Genomic DNA, 20,162 nt, shown 5'->3' on the forward strand with positions numbered 1-20,162 from the left:
ATACATATGTAACTCCTTTACGTTTCACTTACGATTATGTCTAGATAAATCGATTGGTCGGAGACACGGGACATCGTTTACAATCGATGAAGTTTTTTATTCAACTTCCCTTGGTATGATGAGAATTTTGCAGTGGGTCCACCGTGGAAAATACAAAATTTGCATTTACATACATATGTATATGTACGGGTCTACCTCACGGGACCGAAAGTGAAAAGCCCGAAAAATCAAATATCGGACGGCAAAGATCGAAAATCGAAAGATCTTAAGTCAAAAGATCAAAAAAAGGGGTGGATGGTAAACGGTACTATGTATATATAATATATATGAGTGATATGCAGTGAAATTATCTCTATTTTTGTCATACAGCCTTGTTTAATGTGCGCGCGCAGGATTCGGGAGGAAAAGCCTGTTCCTTTTGTTCCTGTTGTATCCTGCTCGCGCAAATTAAGTGAGGATGTACGACGGGGGGAGAGAGACTTTTACCGCACGCCACTGATATACATATATACTAACCGTTTTTCATATGTATGCATGATAAACGAATATTTTCGACTTTTTCACGGTCACCCCCAAGACGGATATATAAAGTGAAACACTGATATATACATATACTAACCGTTTTTCATATGTATGCATGCGAACATTTTCGACTTTTTAACATTCGGTGTGGTGACGGTCACCCGTACTGTGCATATATGTATATATAGTAAGGCTGAGAAGTCGTTAAAACAACCCCCAGCTCAGATATTTTTACACAAGCGAACTCCAATTTTCAAACGTCAAATTGGGTTTTTCCTATTCTTGTTCCTAAGTGTGTTAGAACATTTCCATGTACATACATAAATACAGTCGTGGTTTCACCAATCAATAGGTGGATTGAACTCATTTTCGAATATCTCCGATGTACTAATACAGAATGACGCATGTATGATGAGCTCAGGTAAACCAAACCTTTGATTAAACTTATAACTAGCTAAATTCTTTGATATATTTTATATTTGAGGAAAAAACATTAGATTAATTGTTATAAATAATAAATAGGCCTCAATTTCAACTTCAATCTGTCAGTCTCATTCAAACGTATTACCAACACTTTTATAAATGCGAAATCGGAATCAGAGTCGCTCGGTTTTTAACGGGGACGCGACAATTGGTGCAAGGACAAAATGTTCAACGACAAAATGTACCCGAAAATTAGTGCACTGACAAAATGTACCCGCGACAAAATGTACCCGCGACAAAATGTACCCGCGACAAAATGTACCCGCGACAAAATGTTCAAAAATCCTAAATTATCCTATTTTAATGGCAAAAGTAACTTTTTATTGTATTATATTTATCGATGTATATGGTACTTTTTATCGTATAGATCGCGGATGTTATTAAATTATTATAAATTAAAGGTGTTCTCAACCGTACCAACATATACTTATTTAAATTGAACAATTACATTTTAAGCGAATGTCATTGTGACTCATTGAATATCATTTTAAGATGTCATTGAATTAGTATAAATGACAGGGGTTCTCAACCGTATCCAATATTTACGTATTAAAATTGAAAAAAAAAACTTTCCGAGCGTATGAACTCCAGATTACATTGCATTAGTTTATATGGCAGGGCTTCTCAACCGTCTCCAAAATTTTCTTTATTTCAAATGAATAATTTACTTTTTATCGTACACATCGCGGGCGTTATTAAATTAGTATAAATGACAGGGGTTCTCAACCGTATCCAATATTTACGTATTTAAATTGAAAAAAAAAAACTTTCCGAGCGTATGAACTGCAGATTAATTAAAAAATTAAGTAATAAATTTAAAAATGATTTTAAAAATACATGTCAAATGATGATCTTTTTTCTTTATCTATTTTGTATGCTCATATTATGTTTAAATGATTTTTGTTTTGTTTTCAACTGAATACAACTTATTTCATATGAAGAAAAGATTTGTAATTTTGGCTTTTATTTATTTATTTTCATTATAAGATTTTATATTACGGTTGAGAAGCCCTGCCATATAAACTAATGCAATGTAATCTGCAGTTCATACGCTCGGAAAGTTTTTTTTTTCAATTTAAATACGTAAATATTGGATACGGTTGAGAACCCCTGTCATTTATACTAATTTAATAACGCCCGCGATGTGTACGATAAAAAGTAAATTATTCATTTGAAATAAAGAAAATTTTGGAGACGGTTGAGAAGCCCTGCCATATAAACTAATGCAATGTAATCTGCAGTTCATACGCTCGGAAAGTTTTTTTTTTCAATTTAAATACGTAAATATTGGATACGGTTGGGAACCCCTGTCATTTATACTAATTTAATAACGCCCGCGATGTGTACGATAAAAAGTAAATTATTCATTTGAAATAAAGAAAATTTTGGAGACGGTTGAGAAGCCCTGCCATATAAACTAATGCAATGTAATCTGCAGTTCATACGCTCGGAAAGTTTTTTTTTTCAATTTAAATACGTAAATATTGGATACGGTTGAGAACCCCTGTCATTTATACTAATTTAATAACGCCCGCGATGTGTACGATAAAAAGTAAATTATTCATTTGAAATAAAGAAAATTTTGGAGACGGTTGAGAAGCCCTGCCATATAAACTAATGCAATGTAATCTGCAGTTCATACGCTCGGAAAGTTTTTTTTTTCAATTTAAATACGTAAATATTGGATACGGTTGGGAACCCCTGTCATTTATACTAATTTAATAACGCCCGCGATGTGTACGATAAAAAGTAAATTATTCATTTGAAATAAAGAAAATTTTGGAGACGGTTGAGAAGCCCTGCCATATAAACTAATGCAATGTAATCTGCAGTTCATACGCTCGGAAAGTTTTTTTTTCAATTTAAATACGTAAATATTGGATACGGTTGAACATTTTGAACATTTTTGAACATTTTGTCGCTTAAACATTTTGTCGCGGGTACATTTTGTCGCGGGTACATTTTGTCAGTGCACTAATTTTCGGGTACATTTTGTCGTTGAACATTTTGTCCTTGCACCAATTGTCGTGTAACCGTTTTTAACGACTGTGGCCAAAATGCAACGACTTCATAATTCCGACTCCGACTTTACAGCCGAGGAGAATGGGGGGCGGGGGAGATGGTACAAATTCCCGGGTTCATTTTTAAGATAAGATTATTATGGTAAGTGGGTAAATTCCTGGCTGCCCAGTGGTGACGAATCCGTTGAGAAAATTCGCCATAAACAGTCAAGTTTATGATGTTTTTCGTAATGTATGTATTTGTTGAACTTGCATTCGTTCTCGGTATAAATAAAGAAATCAGTTGAATTAAATTTAACTTAACAGATTTAAACATAGAGTCATTTGAATGGCTTGGTTTGTTTGGACAAACAACAGTTTGGTTTCCAGTCTCCTGACTTTTAAATTTTTGAATGAATGTTTGCAGCAATTAATTCAAATATGAAATCTAAATTTTTAAACCGACTAAATAGAAAAAGATCAAGGAATATTGATGAATCAATAATGCCACCAGATGAATTTAAATATATGTAATTTATATATTATAGTTTTCTTAGACAGTGTAATCTATAACTTAACCACAAGATTTGACGCAGTAAAAGATATAAATGATATATTCAATTTCATGTGGTTATTTTGCAATACGAACGATAACGCGATTCGAGAAAACTTTATGAACAATTGTTCTTATTTAAATATTCACATCAAAAATATTCTGCCAATATAGCTACTGAACTATAACTAAAGCTGTATATTTATAATAATAGCTATATATTAAAACTACAGCTGAAGCTGAGCTATCATTTATTTGCTTAGCGGAAATTAAAATATTTTGCAGACAAACTATGTATATACATATATGCACGTGTCAAGATCGCTTTTCATCGCGTAAGGCAATTACATATATAATTTAACGGTATATATATTTTATTGCATTGATAATTTTTTTGAAAATATAATATACCAGGGCTGTGGAGTCGGTTCAAAATTTACCGACTCCGACTCCAACTTAAATGATTTTACATAGTAAGATCGACTTTTCTTACTTTTTACATAGTGAGATCAAATATAAAAAATTAAAGCAATTCAACTAATCACTAAAAATAGACATGTAATCGAATTTATTAAATTATTGTTAATGAAATAGGTATATATAAAAAGTAAGTACATTCATTGTGTATGTGTATGAATTTAATACGCAAACAAATCATTTTAATAAAAAAGAATGAGAGTAAATATGAAAATAAAATAAATACATTAAAATACGTGCAATTCAACGATTTTATTTATAATGTAATTTAAATGAATGATTTTTATAAAGAAATTATTAAATTTAAATGTACTTCAATATAATTGTAGATTCTATGTAGTTGACACATACTGTAATAAATAAAATAGTAAAAAGGAGTTGTAGTCGGTTGATTTTTTACCAGGGCTGTGGAGTCGGAGTATTTCAAGCGGAGTCGGAGTCGAAGGCGTAAAAAATCAAACAACTCGGACTACTTTTTATTATTTTCTCTAATTACGGTATGAGTCTCCAATTTTATTGAAGTAAATCCATTAATAAATTTAAATCTATTAACTTCTTAATAAATCGTCCAAGTTGGAATAGGAGTCGAATCATTAAATAAAGTTGGAGTCGAAGTAGATCAATTTTGATCCAACTCGCTGCGACTCGCTTGAAATGCTCCGACTCCACGACTCCGACAACACAGCCTTGATTTTCACAAGATTTTATTAGTTTTTACTAATATCAATTGAACAACAAATTTTAAAACACTTAAAAACGGGGGAAGCGATCTTTAGACTTTTTCTACATGAGAGCGAGAAGCACAAGTATTGGAATCTGCTTTAGGTCATCGACTTTAGAGTCTTTAATTAATATAATATTATGTATTAGATGTATTATGAGCATTTATAAAAATTGTAAATAGGTTTTTGAGGTCGTTTTCCTATTACGCTGTACATATTAACATTATAATAATATAATACTATTATATTTACATTATAATAATATAATAATATACTACATTATAATAATATAATATATACATTATAATACATTATAATAATATAATATATACATTATAATAATATAATAATATACTACATTGTGATTACTAACAAAATTAATTTAAAATTGTAAAATAGAAAATGATCAGTAGATCAGTAGCTATTCACATATATATATAAGATGTATTGTGAACATAATTTAGTAATAATAAAAACCATTTAAAAATCAAAAAAAAAAAAGACGTATTGGAAGCTAAAGAATTAAACATAAGCCATCGTCATTATTTTTAAATACTTTTATTGTAATGTAGTTATACAAAGTTGATACATTTCGAAAGAAATTCAATAAAAAAATTCAAGAATTCAATTAAAAATTAAATGTAATAAAGTTTTAAGGGATACCCAATACTTACATACATACATAAGAATTCGAAAAAAGTGCTATATATTCCAAAGTATACTAATTTATCACATTATATTGCTATGTAGATATTTTATAATATTTATGTAATTTGACGATACAGATACGATACGATATTTAAATATATGTATATTGCAGTTTTTGGGCAGGGGGTGGGTAGTTAAGTAACTTATTTATGTATGTCTCATCGGACTATCTACATACATGTAGAAATATATGTACATACGTAGGTTTAAGTATTTCATAATCACTACCTTCATTTTATACCTGATAAGCATACATTCCCACAAACAGCTAGCAATAGATTCCTAGAATACAAATAACCATAATAGAAAGATTCTGATCGCAGCGTTCAAATGATGCGATATTAATATTTTCATTATATTAATATTAATTTGACTTTTTCTCGCTATTTCCCAGATTATCACCGAGAAATCGAATACATTTTTTTGATTTTTAAGGGGGATTTCAATTTATAGCCCCTGTTATGTGAAACTGCGATCAATATTATATATCAAATATAAAAAAAATCAAGTTTGTTTTAAAAGTCACTACGAATTTCAAATTTACGTACAATCTATAAATGTGAATATGTACTCGAAAGTTGAATTCATGTTCATGCAGGATCGATATTTTCACCCAATGTTTAAGCGGTTACATCACTTACAGTAAATCCAAATAAACAAAACATAAATTTCATAAACGTTTACATTTAACTTGTCATATCAGGGTTTGCGAAATTTAAATACGTACTCGTCAATACCGACGATGTTCAAATAAACCAATTTAACCTTTGCCACCTTTAGCTTAATTGAGTCACCGAAGTTCTCGCTTCTTATTGACCGTGTAATAGAACAACGATATATTTATATAAATTTGATTTTACGGAAAAATCTAATTATGATCGATTTTCATAAGCAAAGTGTTTTCATTCTGATTTCTAATTATTATTATTAATTAATTTTCATATATGTAGATCTCGACCAGACAGTTGGCTTTAACATCTTCATGCCATTTAACAATAAAACATTATAAAAAACTATTAGAACTGCTAGACTTTTTTTTGAGATTAAAGGAGCCATAAAACCAGCTTTGAATCAGCACTTTGAAGACTTCCAACATGTCAAAGAATACTCAATTCGCTAACGGTCCAAAATATGTAGTTGCTTTGTTCACGAATTCGTTGGTCTATTATAGGTATTACCTGTCATTTTGACATTTCGAAAAATAAATGTCAAATTAAGCTATGGATTAAAAGTCGTACGAATCGTACCATTATTTGAATTAAAACGATTTTTTACGGCTTCGTGTTAATATATCGCATATTTTTGGTAACGTACATAAGTCGAAATGAACATCACTATGGTTGATAGACAGATTTTTATTTTATGGAGTGAAATTTCATTTGGTTTATTTCACAAAGCAACAAATTCCTATGTATTATATGTATATGTATGTGCATATAAGTTCATACATACGTAAAGAAATTTAAATTTTTAAGTTTTACGTACATATGTATATCGGGTAATCCTTAAATAATTATTTAAATAAAATTTAGTTGAAAAACAAAATGTGCATATAAACATTTTCGGTTGAGTTGCAATTAACAAATTGTTTGTGCTTTCTATTTACTAACTGATAAATCTCATTTATGTATAACAGTGATATATGAATATATGTATACTTACTCATTTATGTATAACACTTTATCACAAGAACTATCCCAAATTATCCAAATAGTTTTGAAATTGTAAATAAATTTATTTAATATTAAAAAGCGCAGGGATATGAAATCTCAAATCGAGATAGTAGATAGTACTTAGAAAAACCAAAATTCTAGTAAATTTCTAGAATGTCGAAAGTACTTTAAGTACTTAAAATGTTTCTATTTGATTGTCGTCCTCAAAATTTCGGAGACCCCTAGTTCAGAGATCGCGAACTGAAGCCAAAGGGCAGGGCCGCACCGTGCAACTTTGTCGGCCGACTAGTTGCGCGACACGAAAAAATGTATGGAAATGTGCGCGATAAACAAGTTGACCGCTGTGGCATGTCCCATCTACCTACATGTATTGGTCTGGTAGCCCTCAACTAAGTCGCTCGCAAGTTGCACAGTGCGGCCCGGCCCAAAGGCGGCACGTATAAAAATTTAGCTGGTACGCGAAAGATTTATATTTGTTTTCTGTTTTATAACAGAACTTCGTCAGCAAATGAAGAATAAGATATATTACAAAATATTACAAAATTAATAATATTACAAAAGCAGAAATATTAATAAGAAATCATAATGAGCAATTGGAACACCATTCCAGAGATCAAGCCATGGCGATTTGACTAAGGGGGAAAACACGCTGAGTGGGACGTGGGACATGTTTTTTTTAGATACTTTTAAACATGCGAAAAAACGCAGCACCCCTAGCCCATATACATGGTACAAAGTCTCAAAAATCACCCCCGAAATGTTCTCAGTGATATTTTATCCTTGTATTTATCCTTGGTTGACAGTGATCGATAATAGTGAATCCCATATTTTAAGAAATGTGGGAGAAACTTGTCGGTTGCATATGGATATACATACACTTGCGACCTCCCAAACATATGCATTATACACGTGCAAGTACACCCGAATTCGGTTTGAGGAACACCCGTTGTCTACGGTCACAGCGGGAAGCCAAGGACACATGACGCCCCATACCACTCAGTGTGTTTCCCCCCTAGTTATCTCTTTTACGTGTGATTGTGAGTCGTTATTTTCTGATATAAATTTTACGAAAACCATTTTTAGAAAAATAAAATACTGATGAATTCGATTGGGCATGCCTATTGCCAGTGGCGGACTGGGACTGAAATCAGTGCATGCCAGGAGTCAAAGGGGGCCCCCCAGGGTTAAAAAATTTGCCCCCCCCCCCCTCATATAACAAAATTTTCTTCTTTCCATCACGCTAAAAATCAAGGGAAAAATTTTTTTTTTTCAAAAATGGGAATAAACAAATTTAGGTAAAAGAAAAATGGCAAAAGCAAAATAGATCCATAAATTACATTGTATATTTCGTTTTAACCCTTGTCCTAGGTAAATAGAATGCATCATAAAAGAATCAGGGACTTCATTTCAGCTTTTTCTTGGGCTGGCAAAGATTGGTCAAATTGAATTTTTTTTCAAAAAATCTTTTTATATCGGAATAAAAATGGAAAATATTCTTTGAATACACCTTATTGAGTTATAAAATATGAAAAAAATAAGCTTATATTTGAAAAAATAATTATAAAAAAATATTATGTAAAAATCGAAAAAAGCGCCGCAGGCGAAATTTTTTTTCTAAAAATCTTCACATGGTCAGCAAAAATCGACCATCGAACTGAGTCACTAAAAAACTATCAATTAACTTAATTTCTACCGACTGTCTTTTCACTTTATCTATGTACATACATACATACATATGTACGTAATAACAATAGATAAAGTTTTGTGATCATGCGAAAATCTGGATTTTGGGAAGGGGGCCCCTATCCTATATTTCTATATACATGGATGTGTCTAGATTAGGATTAGATTTTATATTCGGAAACTGTTTACAATTGTATATTTAAATCTTACTATATCGTCGAAGTATAATCAAATGTTATTTTGAAAGTATGAAGTAAATTTAAATAGCTGGTTGATGATGAATCGTCCTATCAAAATTGTTTTAAGCAATTCAGTTTATATTATTCACGGAAATTTGTTTATTACCATTTTTATTTCAGTAGGTAGTTGTAACATACATAGGTATTGGTATATACATAATATTGACGTTGGAAATGGGCCCGGCAAAAGGGCCCACGTTGAAATGTTGAAACTTACATTTCGAGCCTAATACAAAAAGTTAACCAATCTTTGGGCTGTTAAAGCAGGTATTAGTTGTTTTTGTATATCGTAAGATATTTGTTTTGTTGAAATACCCAAACTTTAGGTCCCAAAGTGCAATATCCTATAAATTTTTACACACGTGAAATAGATAAAAAGTTATTTAATTTTACTGAGGGCCCATATTTTCTAACAGACAGTGGGGCCCACATGCCATCGGGCATGTTCGCTTGTATGGCCAGTCCGCCACTGCCTATTGCTAAAGGTCACGCCAAGATCTCATAAATAAATAATTTTTGCGGATTTTTTATGTACATATACTTGATTTTTTTGTCAGATTTTATCAAAATTTTAGGTTTCACACTATTTTTGAAATTTTCTTTATTTTGAAGTATTCTTTTAAATATGTTTTTATTGTTATTATTAATGTAAAATAGCACGGTCGCGTCCATCCTTAGTAATAAGTTAATTTTTACACAACTTGAGGGTTTTGTTTAAATGTTTGAAGGCTTCTCTTAAAAATTTTCATTAAACACGCCTGACGCTATTCACATTTGTTACGATTTTAGGCCAAGAATTCAGATTTAATATATTTATTTGTATACAAATATTATCGCCTTAGTATATTTTCAAATGTTAGCCTGTAAATGCTGATTCAAGAATTTTTTTTTCTCAAAAAAAGTTGTACATTCATTGAATCCATCTTATTGTATTTACACATTTATATAATTTTTCATTCCACGTTGATCACAGAAAAATTTATAAATGAAAATATGATATGCGAACAGTTCATCCCGGAATATACATCAAAAAGAATATTCATTAGGAGTCCATTTATCAAATGAAAAATTCATCTTATACGTACATATTCATCAAACGGATGATTCATCAAAAATATAAATAAAATTCGAAATATATTATTGCTGTGGTGTAAGTTCATATATGTATAGTTGACGTCACGCCAATCTAAAGCATATTTGTTTAGCATTTAATTATTTCTTAATCATTTTACCATCATAATTCAGCCCCGCGCAGAATGTGACCTTTGATAATAGCATTCAGATTTGTAAAGATCAATTTCTCGAACGCAACGTGCTTTTAACCCACCTAAACCCGGAACTATTTATAGATTGCCTTAAATTTACACAGAAAAAAGGGACAAATGTATCAATGATACATAATTAATATTTTGTAGACATACGCTCGAAGAATCATCTTTCAACGACTTTTTTGTAAGCTTACATGTAACAACTCAATTGTAAGCGTGGTATAAGGTGATTTGCATGGGAGTTTCTGGTGACTTTGAATTATCGTTAATCAGTAAAAATAATCATGATCGACCCAATAATAATATTTGGTCGATAATAACGATAATAACGATGGAAATTCAGAAAAATATTCAATTAACGATTAGCATTTCATTAACTAATACGAAGCTTCAGCAAGATAGGAGTAACACAGTGCTCAAAATGGACGGGAACGCATGGGAACGCCGCTCCCTTTCGTGAAATCCAGAAATGTAGCGCTCCCTCGTGAAAAATCCGATATTTCCGTACCCTGTCGTAAATTCAAAAGTCCTTCAGTCTTGCATGTCTCTCTGGTGAGAAAATTTGAATTTAGCGAACGTATCAAGTAAAAAAGTAATGATTAATTTGTGAAACCCTACTCATCGCACACAAAGTTGTTAATCCATTATATTATGAATACATATAATGTATATACATTCAGATGTACATATGAAGACTTTTGAAGATACTCTTCTTCGAACAGTGACTCATTGAGCTCATACTCTTCCCCCGGGCTTTCTAATAGTAAAGGCTTTTTAAGATCACAAAACAATCTAATAGTAAACATTCATTTGTTTTTTTATTAAATTTATTTGAATTGAAGAAAAAATAATGTTCAACGATATCGATATCGTCGTCATAGAAACTTTGATTTGTTTTCGATGCTCCCAACAAACCTTAAATACATAGTTACATAGTTACATACAAAGTCTCTTTCGAAATTACATATATATATATATATATATATATATATATATATATATATATATATATATATATATATATATATATATATATATATATATATATATATATATATATATATATATATATATATATATATATATATATATATATATATATCATAGACAGAGTTTACACGTTCTATGCAAAACTATACGAGAACGACAACGGCCAATTCCCCGCTCTGGAATCGACACACGGCCAAAGGGTTCCTGCAGTATTGCCTAGCGAAGTAGAGGCCGCGCTAAAAACTGCAAAGAACGGTAAAACCCCAGGGGAAGATAATATTCCCATTGACTTACTAAAATGTGGCGGCCCCCCCCTAATTAATATCTTAGCTAGGCTTTTCAGCAAATGCATCCAGAACCAAGTTATACCAGAAGGATGGAATAACGCAACTATCATTTTAATACACAAAAAAGGCGACAAAAGCGATATCAAGAACTACCGACCCATTAGTCTACTTTCAGCGGTCTACAAGCTCTTCACGAAGGTTATTACAGAAAGGCTGAAGAATATCCTCGACGAGAACCAACCTATAGAGCAGGCAGGGTTTAGGGCAAATTTCAGCACAATGGACCACCTCCAAGTAGTTGGCGAACTAATCGAGCGCGCCAACGAATATCAACGGCCATTGTGCCTAGGTTTCGTCGATTATGAGAAAGCCTTCGATACAGTTAGTCATAATGCAGTACTTAACGCTCTAAAAACACAGGGAGTGCCGGAACCCTATGTGGGACTGTTAGCTGCAATATATAAGAATGCCACAGCTTCGGTTAAAATTTTTTCAGGTACAGATAGATTTAGCATAGGAAAAGGAGTAAGACAAGGAGATACAATCTCGCCCAAGTTATTCAATGCGGTGCTTGAGGGAGTTTTCAGGAAATTGGATTGGGATACAGCCGGAGTAAGCATCAATGGTCGCTTTTTGAGTCACCTTCGGTTCGCAGACGATATAGTTTTAGTAGCTCGTGATTCAGCTGACCTACTTATCAGACTAACACAGCTGGACAGGGAAAGTAGAAAAGTAGGATTAAAAATTAACGTAGATAAGACTAAACTAATGTTCAATAGTTATTGCATGCCTGATAGCATCCCCTTAGATGATAAACCAGTAGAAGTAGTAAATAATTATTTATATTTAGGTCAAATAATTGACATGTCTGGTAGTAAAAATGAAGAGATAAAGAGACGTATGAAATTAGGGTGGAGTGCATTTGGACGGATGAATGCTGTTTTTAAATCAAAAATGCCACTCTGCCTGAAGAAAAGGATCTTTGATCAATGCGTTTTGCCAGTGATGACGTATGGATGTGAAACTTGGACACTGAACGCCAAGATGCAAAATAAAATCCAATGCACTCAAAGAAGTATGGAACGCTGTATGCTTGGCATAACGAGGAAAGACAGGAAGCGGAACACGTGGGTGAGAAATATGACAAGGGTAGTGGACATAGTGGATAGAGTGAAGAGATTGAAATGGCAATGGGCGGGTCACGTAGCTAGGAGGATGGACGAAAGGTGGACAAAAGAAGTGCTTGAATGGTACCCGAGAGAAGGCAAAAGAGTAAAAGGAAGACCGCAAGGAAGATGGGTGAACGAAATTAGGAAAATGTGCGGAATGAGATGGATGAGTGTTGCGCAAAACAGAGACGAGTGGAAGCGTGTTGGAGAGGCCTTCATCCAGCAGTGGATGGCGAATGGCTGTAAATGATGATGATGATGATGATATATATATATATATATATATATATATATATATATATATATATATATATATATATATAATATATATATATATATATATATATATATATATATATATATATATATATATATATATATATATATATATATATATATATATATATATATATATATATATATAAGCCTATGATTTACAGAAATTTAGATTATTTTTACAATCTTGTGAATTTTTTAATCTAACCTTGGATGGAGAGGTGATAGAAAGAGTAAAAAGATTCAAATACCTGGGTACCTGGCTGAATGAAGAGATGGACCCAGATGAAGATTTAAGAATCCGCATCGAGATGGCTAGAACAGCATTTGTAAAAATGAAGGCGGCGCTTACAAACAAGCATCTCAATCTTCATACGCGGTTGAGATTCGCGAAGAGCTACGTCTGGACAGTATTACTACACGGATGTGAGACGTGGACTCTGAAAACCAAGATGATCAGCCGCATTGAAGCTTTTGAGATGTGGGTCTATAGGCGTATGCTGAAGATTCCGTGGACCAAAAAGATATCAAACGAAGCTGTCCTCGGCATGATGGGGAGAGGCAGGGAACTTGTTTCTGTCATCAAGCGGAGAAAGATGGAGTACCTCGGACACATGATACGGGGTCCAAAATACGAATTTCTCCGTTTGATAACCATGGGGAAAATAGAAGGAAAAAAACGGATTGGCAGGAAAAAGTTATCTTGGCTTCGAAACATGCGCATGTGGACCGATATGAGCGCCGAAGAGGTGTTCCGAGCCGCTGAAGACCGATGCGGATATATTCAAATAATCGACGAGGTGGTCGCCAACGTCCGGATGCGGACAAGGCATTAACAAGAAGAAGAAGAATTTTTTAAAATATTCGAGAGAAATCTAAATCACTTTTAAATGGTTTTGATAGATGTACATATGTATGTATGTACAATGAATATTCTAATGTTTTTATCGTTGACTTTAAATGGGTGGTTTTGGAAAGTAACTAATTTGGTATGAAAGTATAATACATATGTAACGTCATATAGTCCCCTTGTGTCCTGCCCGCGCACACGTAAGTAAGGCTGTGCGACAAAAACAGGGAGATTTTCACGGCACGCCACTGGTTAAGAAATCTATTTTGGTACTTATTGGTTATATGGGGTCAACCGAGTATCGAATATATAATACATACACTACACTTTCACTAAATATAGTGTATTGTTGTTTATGTTAATGGAAGTGTGCGTTGCTCGGTTGCGCCTATATAAACAAAAAATACTTTTACGTCATACGGAAAATGTGATTTATCTTGAAAACGTTATATGGAAAATTTGATTTTGAAAATAAAATAAAATTGTTGAAATGTGATATTAATCTAGAACAGCAGCTGGGAATAGTTCTCGAACAGTCAAATATGGAAAAAATTCCGTGAAATTAACAAATGTCGGGAGCCGCACTATATTGTTAATAATTTAATAAGCTTTGAATCGCATTTTATGTAAATTCAAAAATCCAAATATGTTGAAATCTTCATTCGACTTTTGTTTTCATTCGAAGTTTGAGGATAGCTTTATATTCCCCATGTTGCGTAAAGAACAGGTGATACTGAAAGCCGCACTTCATCATGTATAGAGCCGCATGCGGCTCCGGGACTGCCGGTTCGCTTCTACTGATCTAGAAAATACGGTTTATTCCGGAGATTCTATTTTATTTAATATTTTTATAATTATTACTATTATAAAGATCATATTGTTGGGGTAAATTGAATTTTCGATTTAGAATCGAACTGTCTTCGGGATTGTCGATTTTCAGAGGTAAAATGGTATAATATTTTTCGATGCGGTGCAAACGATCGAAAAGCGCCAGACAGACTGAACCACAGATTAACGACACGTGTACCTTATGCGTGCGCACTGCTCGCACTTACACTAAGCGAAATCTACCCGAAGTCCCGACATACCTACCCTGTATACGTTCTGTGCTTCTGATACTTTAGTTCCGAATTTTTCCTTATTAAATTATTAAAAACTCGCCAGAAAGATCCAACCCAATTTTAATAATTACCAGTTTAATAATTGCATCTGTGCACATCGAAAGGTTACTCGTCATCTGATGTGCAATTTTTCATTCGTGAAGTCGAGAATTGCGTTTAAAGCCATCCAGTTAATCTGTGGTTCAATCTGTCTGGCGTTTTTCGATCGTTTGCACCCAACCCAATATTTTTAGATATTATTTTTCTGGATAAAAATAGTATTTTAGAGATGAAACCAAATTCATGTTAATCATTTATATTTGTTACATATTTTTGTCAAGAATTCCAATTAGTAAAATTAATTTTTGATATTGCAATCCCAATAAAAGATTATTGAAACGATGGTGCATTGTGTGTATTTACTAATAAATAAATTATAATCCTCACTATGCGCATTTCTTTTATTTTAAGTGGACTTTGGACAAAAATTTGATTTTATCCTAAATATTCTTCTCAAGCCAGATAAAATATCACATAAATTGAAATATATATGTATATTATAAATTACTTGTGGCCTGTGTGTACATACTTGTGCACTCAGTAAAATATTCACCCGTAAAAACCCTCCATAATGAGCCCCCGCAACCCACCTCAATGATCGGCCGACATAAACAAAAGAATAAATTAAAAATATGATTATTTTTGCAAAAAAATGAATTATTATAAATTTTAAATACTATTAATGTGAACGAAGTGACATGCATAAAGCCGACACTATGCCGCATCTCTTTCCACGATATACGATTCCAAGGGGAGAAAGAGAGACGGAGCGTGTTAGCAACGAGTACTTCGTACACACGCACGCACGTACGCACGCATTAGACAATTATTATATACGATAATTATCGTGTTTTAAAAATAATCAGGAAAAATCAGATATAATTTAAAATTTGCTAGTTTATTTATTTACTTTTGTAGTTCCGTCACTGATTTAGTTATTATTGCTCGACGTATGTTTGATAAAACTTTCTCTGTTTGTTCATATTACTTACAAGATGGGCAAGTGCATCGTTAAAAATTGCACAATGTATTAAAAACACGCAATAAACGGCGTGGAATACATTTTTATAAGAAAACTATCATTTATCGAACACATTATTCAATTAATATCGTAGTTTTACAATTTAGTAAATTATTTTATTAATATATTATAGTTACGGAAACGATACGCGGTAAAGTAAGGTGACCACTGATTTTATTAGGACAGTGCTGGTCCGTCCTGGTAAATCGTGTGATAAAACCGATACTTTATGGTAAAGGCACTTCTATATATCTGTGAAAAAAATAAAAATAAATACGGTATTTACAGTTACAATTATTTTTGATACTCTTTTTCTTCTTCGGCTTGTCGCTTCTCAAAATGTGCGACAAGCCGAAGAAGGAAAGACCTTACTTGCATATGCCCACGGGGCGTTCTTCGTAGTATTACATTACTGATCAAAAAGGCATTTAAATGTATATTTCCCATCGAGACGTTTTTTCTATAAACGTACGCAAATAATGGCCGTTAAATAGGTCGTTAGATGGCGAAGCGCGCGACCGAAGCGCCGTCCGGTTCCGGTGGTGTTAGCAGTAGCAGACCACCAGCCGCCGCCGCGCGCCCAGCACACCGCCATGACCGACACCGAAAAGCCGCCGCAGCAGACCAAGACCGCGGCCCCCAAGCACGTCATCGGTGCGATACCGTCCGCCTCGCCATCCTTACTCCCGGCACTTCGCCTCCCCGCTCTAGGGCTCCGCCCCCCCAAACGCCGACCGACCACGCCGCCACCACGCGACCGCGGCACCGGCGCGTCCCCAGCATCCCATTATCATTCGTGAAATCTCGCCGCCCAGCTCTTTTCCGATCTCATTCCCCGTTCGCAAATGGTTCGTATCCCGCGGTTTTTTTTTCCCTAGTAACGCGTTAACCTCGTCGGAGAGCACGCGGCCGGCCACCCCCGCGCTGACCGCCATGTTGCCTCAACCCTTTGGGTTGATGCCCGCCGCTATCGTACAAATTCGCCATTGCCTATAGAAATACCACTTGAATTTCCTATGCATTCCCATTGGAAAATCGTTTGAATATATTCGTGTCGACTTACAATAAACCGTTTGCCAAACTCTAATTCAAACCTCGACGCCCCCCCCCCTCCCACCTCCACCTACCAGTTTTGCCCTCTTGTTTAAATTTTTAATTGTAAAACAAAAGACATTGGTTTTATTTCATTTTTTTCTGATTAAAATCGAGCATTTGTTTCTTCGTTGAGCATTTTCCATACAAAGGATATTTTTAAATTTTTCTATATGCGCTTCGCTTCCCACCCGTGTCGCTCATTTTGAATTACTCGTTAACGTAAACGTTATTATTATTCTAATAAATGTATTCCGAATTTATTTATATAATTTACAGCTAAGAAGCTTTTTATTGTAAAACAGAAAACAATTGTTATATTTCACTTCGCTAATTAATTATTGTAAAACAAAAGACATCGTTTTTATTTAATTTTTCTGTTTAAAATCGAGCATTTGTTTTTTCATTTTGCATTTTTCATACAAAAGATATTTTTAGCATTTTCATACGCACTTCGCTCCCAAACCGTGTCGCTCATTTTAAATTACTCGTTAAGCCAATGTTATTATCATTGTGTTGTATTAAATCGATTCTGATTGTATTCATAATTTACAGCTGAGAAGGTGTCTGGAACGGTAAAGTGGTTCAATGTCAAAAGCGGATATGGATTTATAAACAGGTAATTTTTCATTTACAAAAATACTATTTATATTTGCTTCGTATTTTGTATCTACTGTGTATTTTTTATTGCAATTGCGGAACTGTTGAAATTTAATAAAAAAAAAGAAAACAATTCTTTCATTCTTTTGTGCGTCGGAGAAAATATAAACATGGCGATGGTAAGTAGACTTTGAAGCGGAGCGAATTTTATAAAATATACATTATATGTGTTATGTATTGCGCTGTTTATTTCTATTATCTTTTACTGCCACCAGCTAGTTCTTATTTCATTATTATTTATTTCTGCGTTTTTTTTATCTATATTTAAATTGAGCGATATGATTATAAGCGCAAATTACACTTTTTAATAAATTACTACATTTATAAAGAACAATTAAAATAATATTCCATTTGATTTATTTTTCGCTTTTAACAATGATTATATAATAAACATAATATGATTAATTGATTTTAAACAATATATTGAAATATGATATATTCTAAATCTAATAGATATACTTAAAAATCCATGTCATATTGTGTTTATTCTAAATATATGAAATTAAATATTTAAATAGCAATATATTTTGCAAAATACTTATACTATTGAAGTTTTATGAAAATATCGAATTTAATCCTTTGTAAAAATTGAAGAAAAGAAAAATGCGCACTGTATAATTTGTTTGTTGCATTATTTCCATACATAACCAAATCAAAAAAACAACTTGGTCGTTTCTTACACGGATTATTTTTTCTGATTTGAATTTGTCTGCTGTATTGAAAGCGTTATTATTAAACAATTATATTAGTCATTTTCTGTATCACATTTTATTGATTATTAAAATGTTAACCAGAAATATTGAAAGGTTTCAGTTATATATGCCTGAACTTATTTGGTTAGTATTGATAATATTTTATATATTATATATAAACACTGTATTTTTGCAAACATTTAAATGTTTAAATTATTAATTGTATTTCATGTTTTATGCGATTACGCTAAATTGTTGTTCAGTTGAATTTTTATCTATATTTGCGACATTGATTATGTTAAAATAGTTCAAATGTGCTTTGTTATCAAATTGCAAACTGGCATTAACGATAAATTCTTGGTATTATTGGGTCTTCAACATTTTATATGCGGAAAATGTGGGAATCTAATTATGTACATGCTCAGCAAACAAATTGAATATAATTCATTTTCTTTGTAATGGGCTGAAAACATTTCCGTTGAGGACAATAAATGGCATCACAATAGTAGTCGGCAACTTGTGGTCCATAAATCTTAGCAATTTTATTCTGAATAATTAAATGTTTTCAACCAAAATTTATTGCAGCTACATATGCATTTATCTTAGCAGCCATTGACCAGATAACCCTTACTTATCTCCCTAATAACATTTCATTTATCATATAAAAATAAAATTGTATTTAATGTTTCCGTAAAACTTAAATGTATACTTTTTTCACTTATTTATCAAATTAAAATTTTGAACAAATAAGTTTCCGGCCACTTCATTAGATATTTCGTATCTAAAATGGGACTATGATTTTTCATTTCCTGTTAATACATAATCATAACATATCTAAAATTGTGTTGTCCCCATTACGAAGATCGTCATTTTCCGCATACAAAATAATTCACGAACTTTGGACTCATTGAAAATTATATTCAATCTATCTAACGCAAAATAATGGAATGAATTGGGTTGATGTAATTTGTTGAAATACAATAAAAGTTATGGAAAGAAAGGAAATTTATCTATGGATGAGGATTGAGTGAAATTAATATATGATAAAGAAGGTGAAGGCAAAATGATTCCATAGACATGGTCCAATGACTTTATATCCACTCCAATATTAGATCCGATGACATGACGCCCACAAACAAAGATTAAAAACTTATTTTTTTATTTTGGAAAAAACATTAGGAAATTGAATCAATTTTACTAGAAGTAATGGTTTGCTGAAGCTTTTCTTGTGGTTATTTAGTTATTGGACGATGTTTTGTCGTGGCGTGGGGAAAAACGCAATACATGTGTCAGGCTCAGTGGAATAAAGACCAAGAATGATGTATTTGAGAAATTTTCCTCCAAAAACGGATGATGATACTGATATTGTTAACCACCATATGCCTCATCTTAAGTTATTTTGTCAATTTTTATGATTCTAGAAATGATACTAAAGAAGATGTCTTCGTACATCAAACTGCCATATTAAGGAATAATCCGAGAAAACTGGTACGATCTGTTGGTGATGGAGAAGCTGTGGAATTTTCTGTCGTCGAGGGAGACAAGGGCTTTGAAGCTGCATGCGTGACTGGTCCCGATGGAGTCGCAGTAAAAGGCTCTCCCTATGCTGCTGAAAAGCGACGTGGTTTCCGACAGTA

General features: G+C 32.8%; 1 protein-coding gene across 2 annotated transcripts in view; it reads left to right on the top strand.

The window, feature by feature from the left end:
- Window positions 1-16,587: 16,587 nt before the first annotated feature.
- yps (Y-box binding protein ypsilon schachtel) overlaps window positions 16,588-20,162 on the top strand; it is a 45,297-nt gene continuing 41,722 nt past the window's right edge. Inside the window, exons 1-3 of one of the 2 annotated variants that reach the window (XM_077443887.1) lie at window positions 16,588-16,735; window positions 17,729-17,792; window positions 19,947-20,159. In XM_077443887.1, coding sequence (XP_077300013.1) covers window positions 16,675-16,735; window positions 17,729-17,792; window positions 19,947-20,159 — 338 coding nt within the window. In that variant the 5' untranslated portion in view covers window positions 16,588-16,674. The remainder of the gene's footprint in view (window positions 16,736-17,728; window positions 17,793-19,946; window positions 20,160-20,162) is intronic. The other variant, XR_013261375.1, reaches the window with a different exon arrangement.

Source organism: Arctopsyche grandis, chromosome 2, assembly GCF_051622035.1.
Source record: "Arctopsyche grandis isolate Sample6627 chromosome 2, ASM5162203v2, whole genome shotgun sequence".
NCBI classification, from domain to species: domain Eukaryota; kingdom Metazoa; phylum Arthropoda; class Insecta; order Trichoptera; family Hydropsychidae; genus Arctopsyche; species Arctopsyche grandis.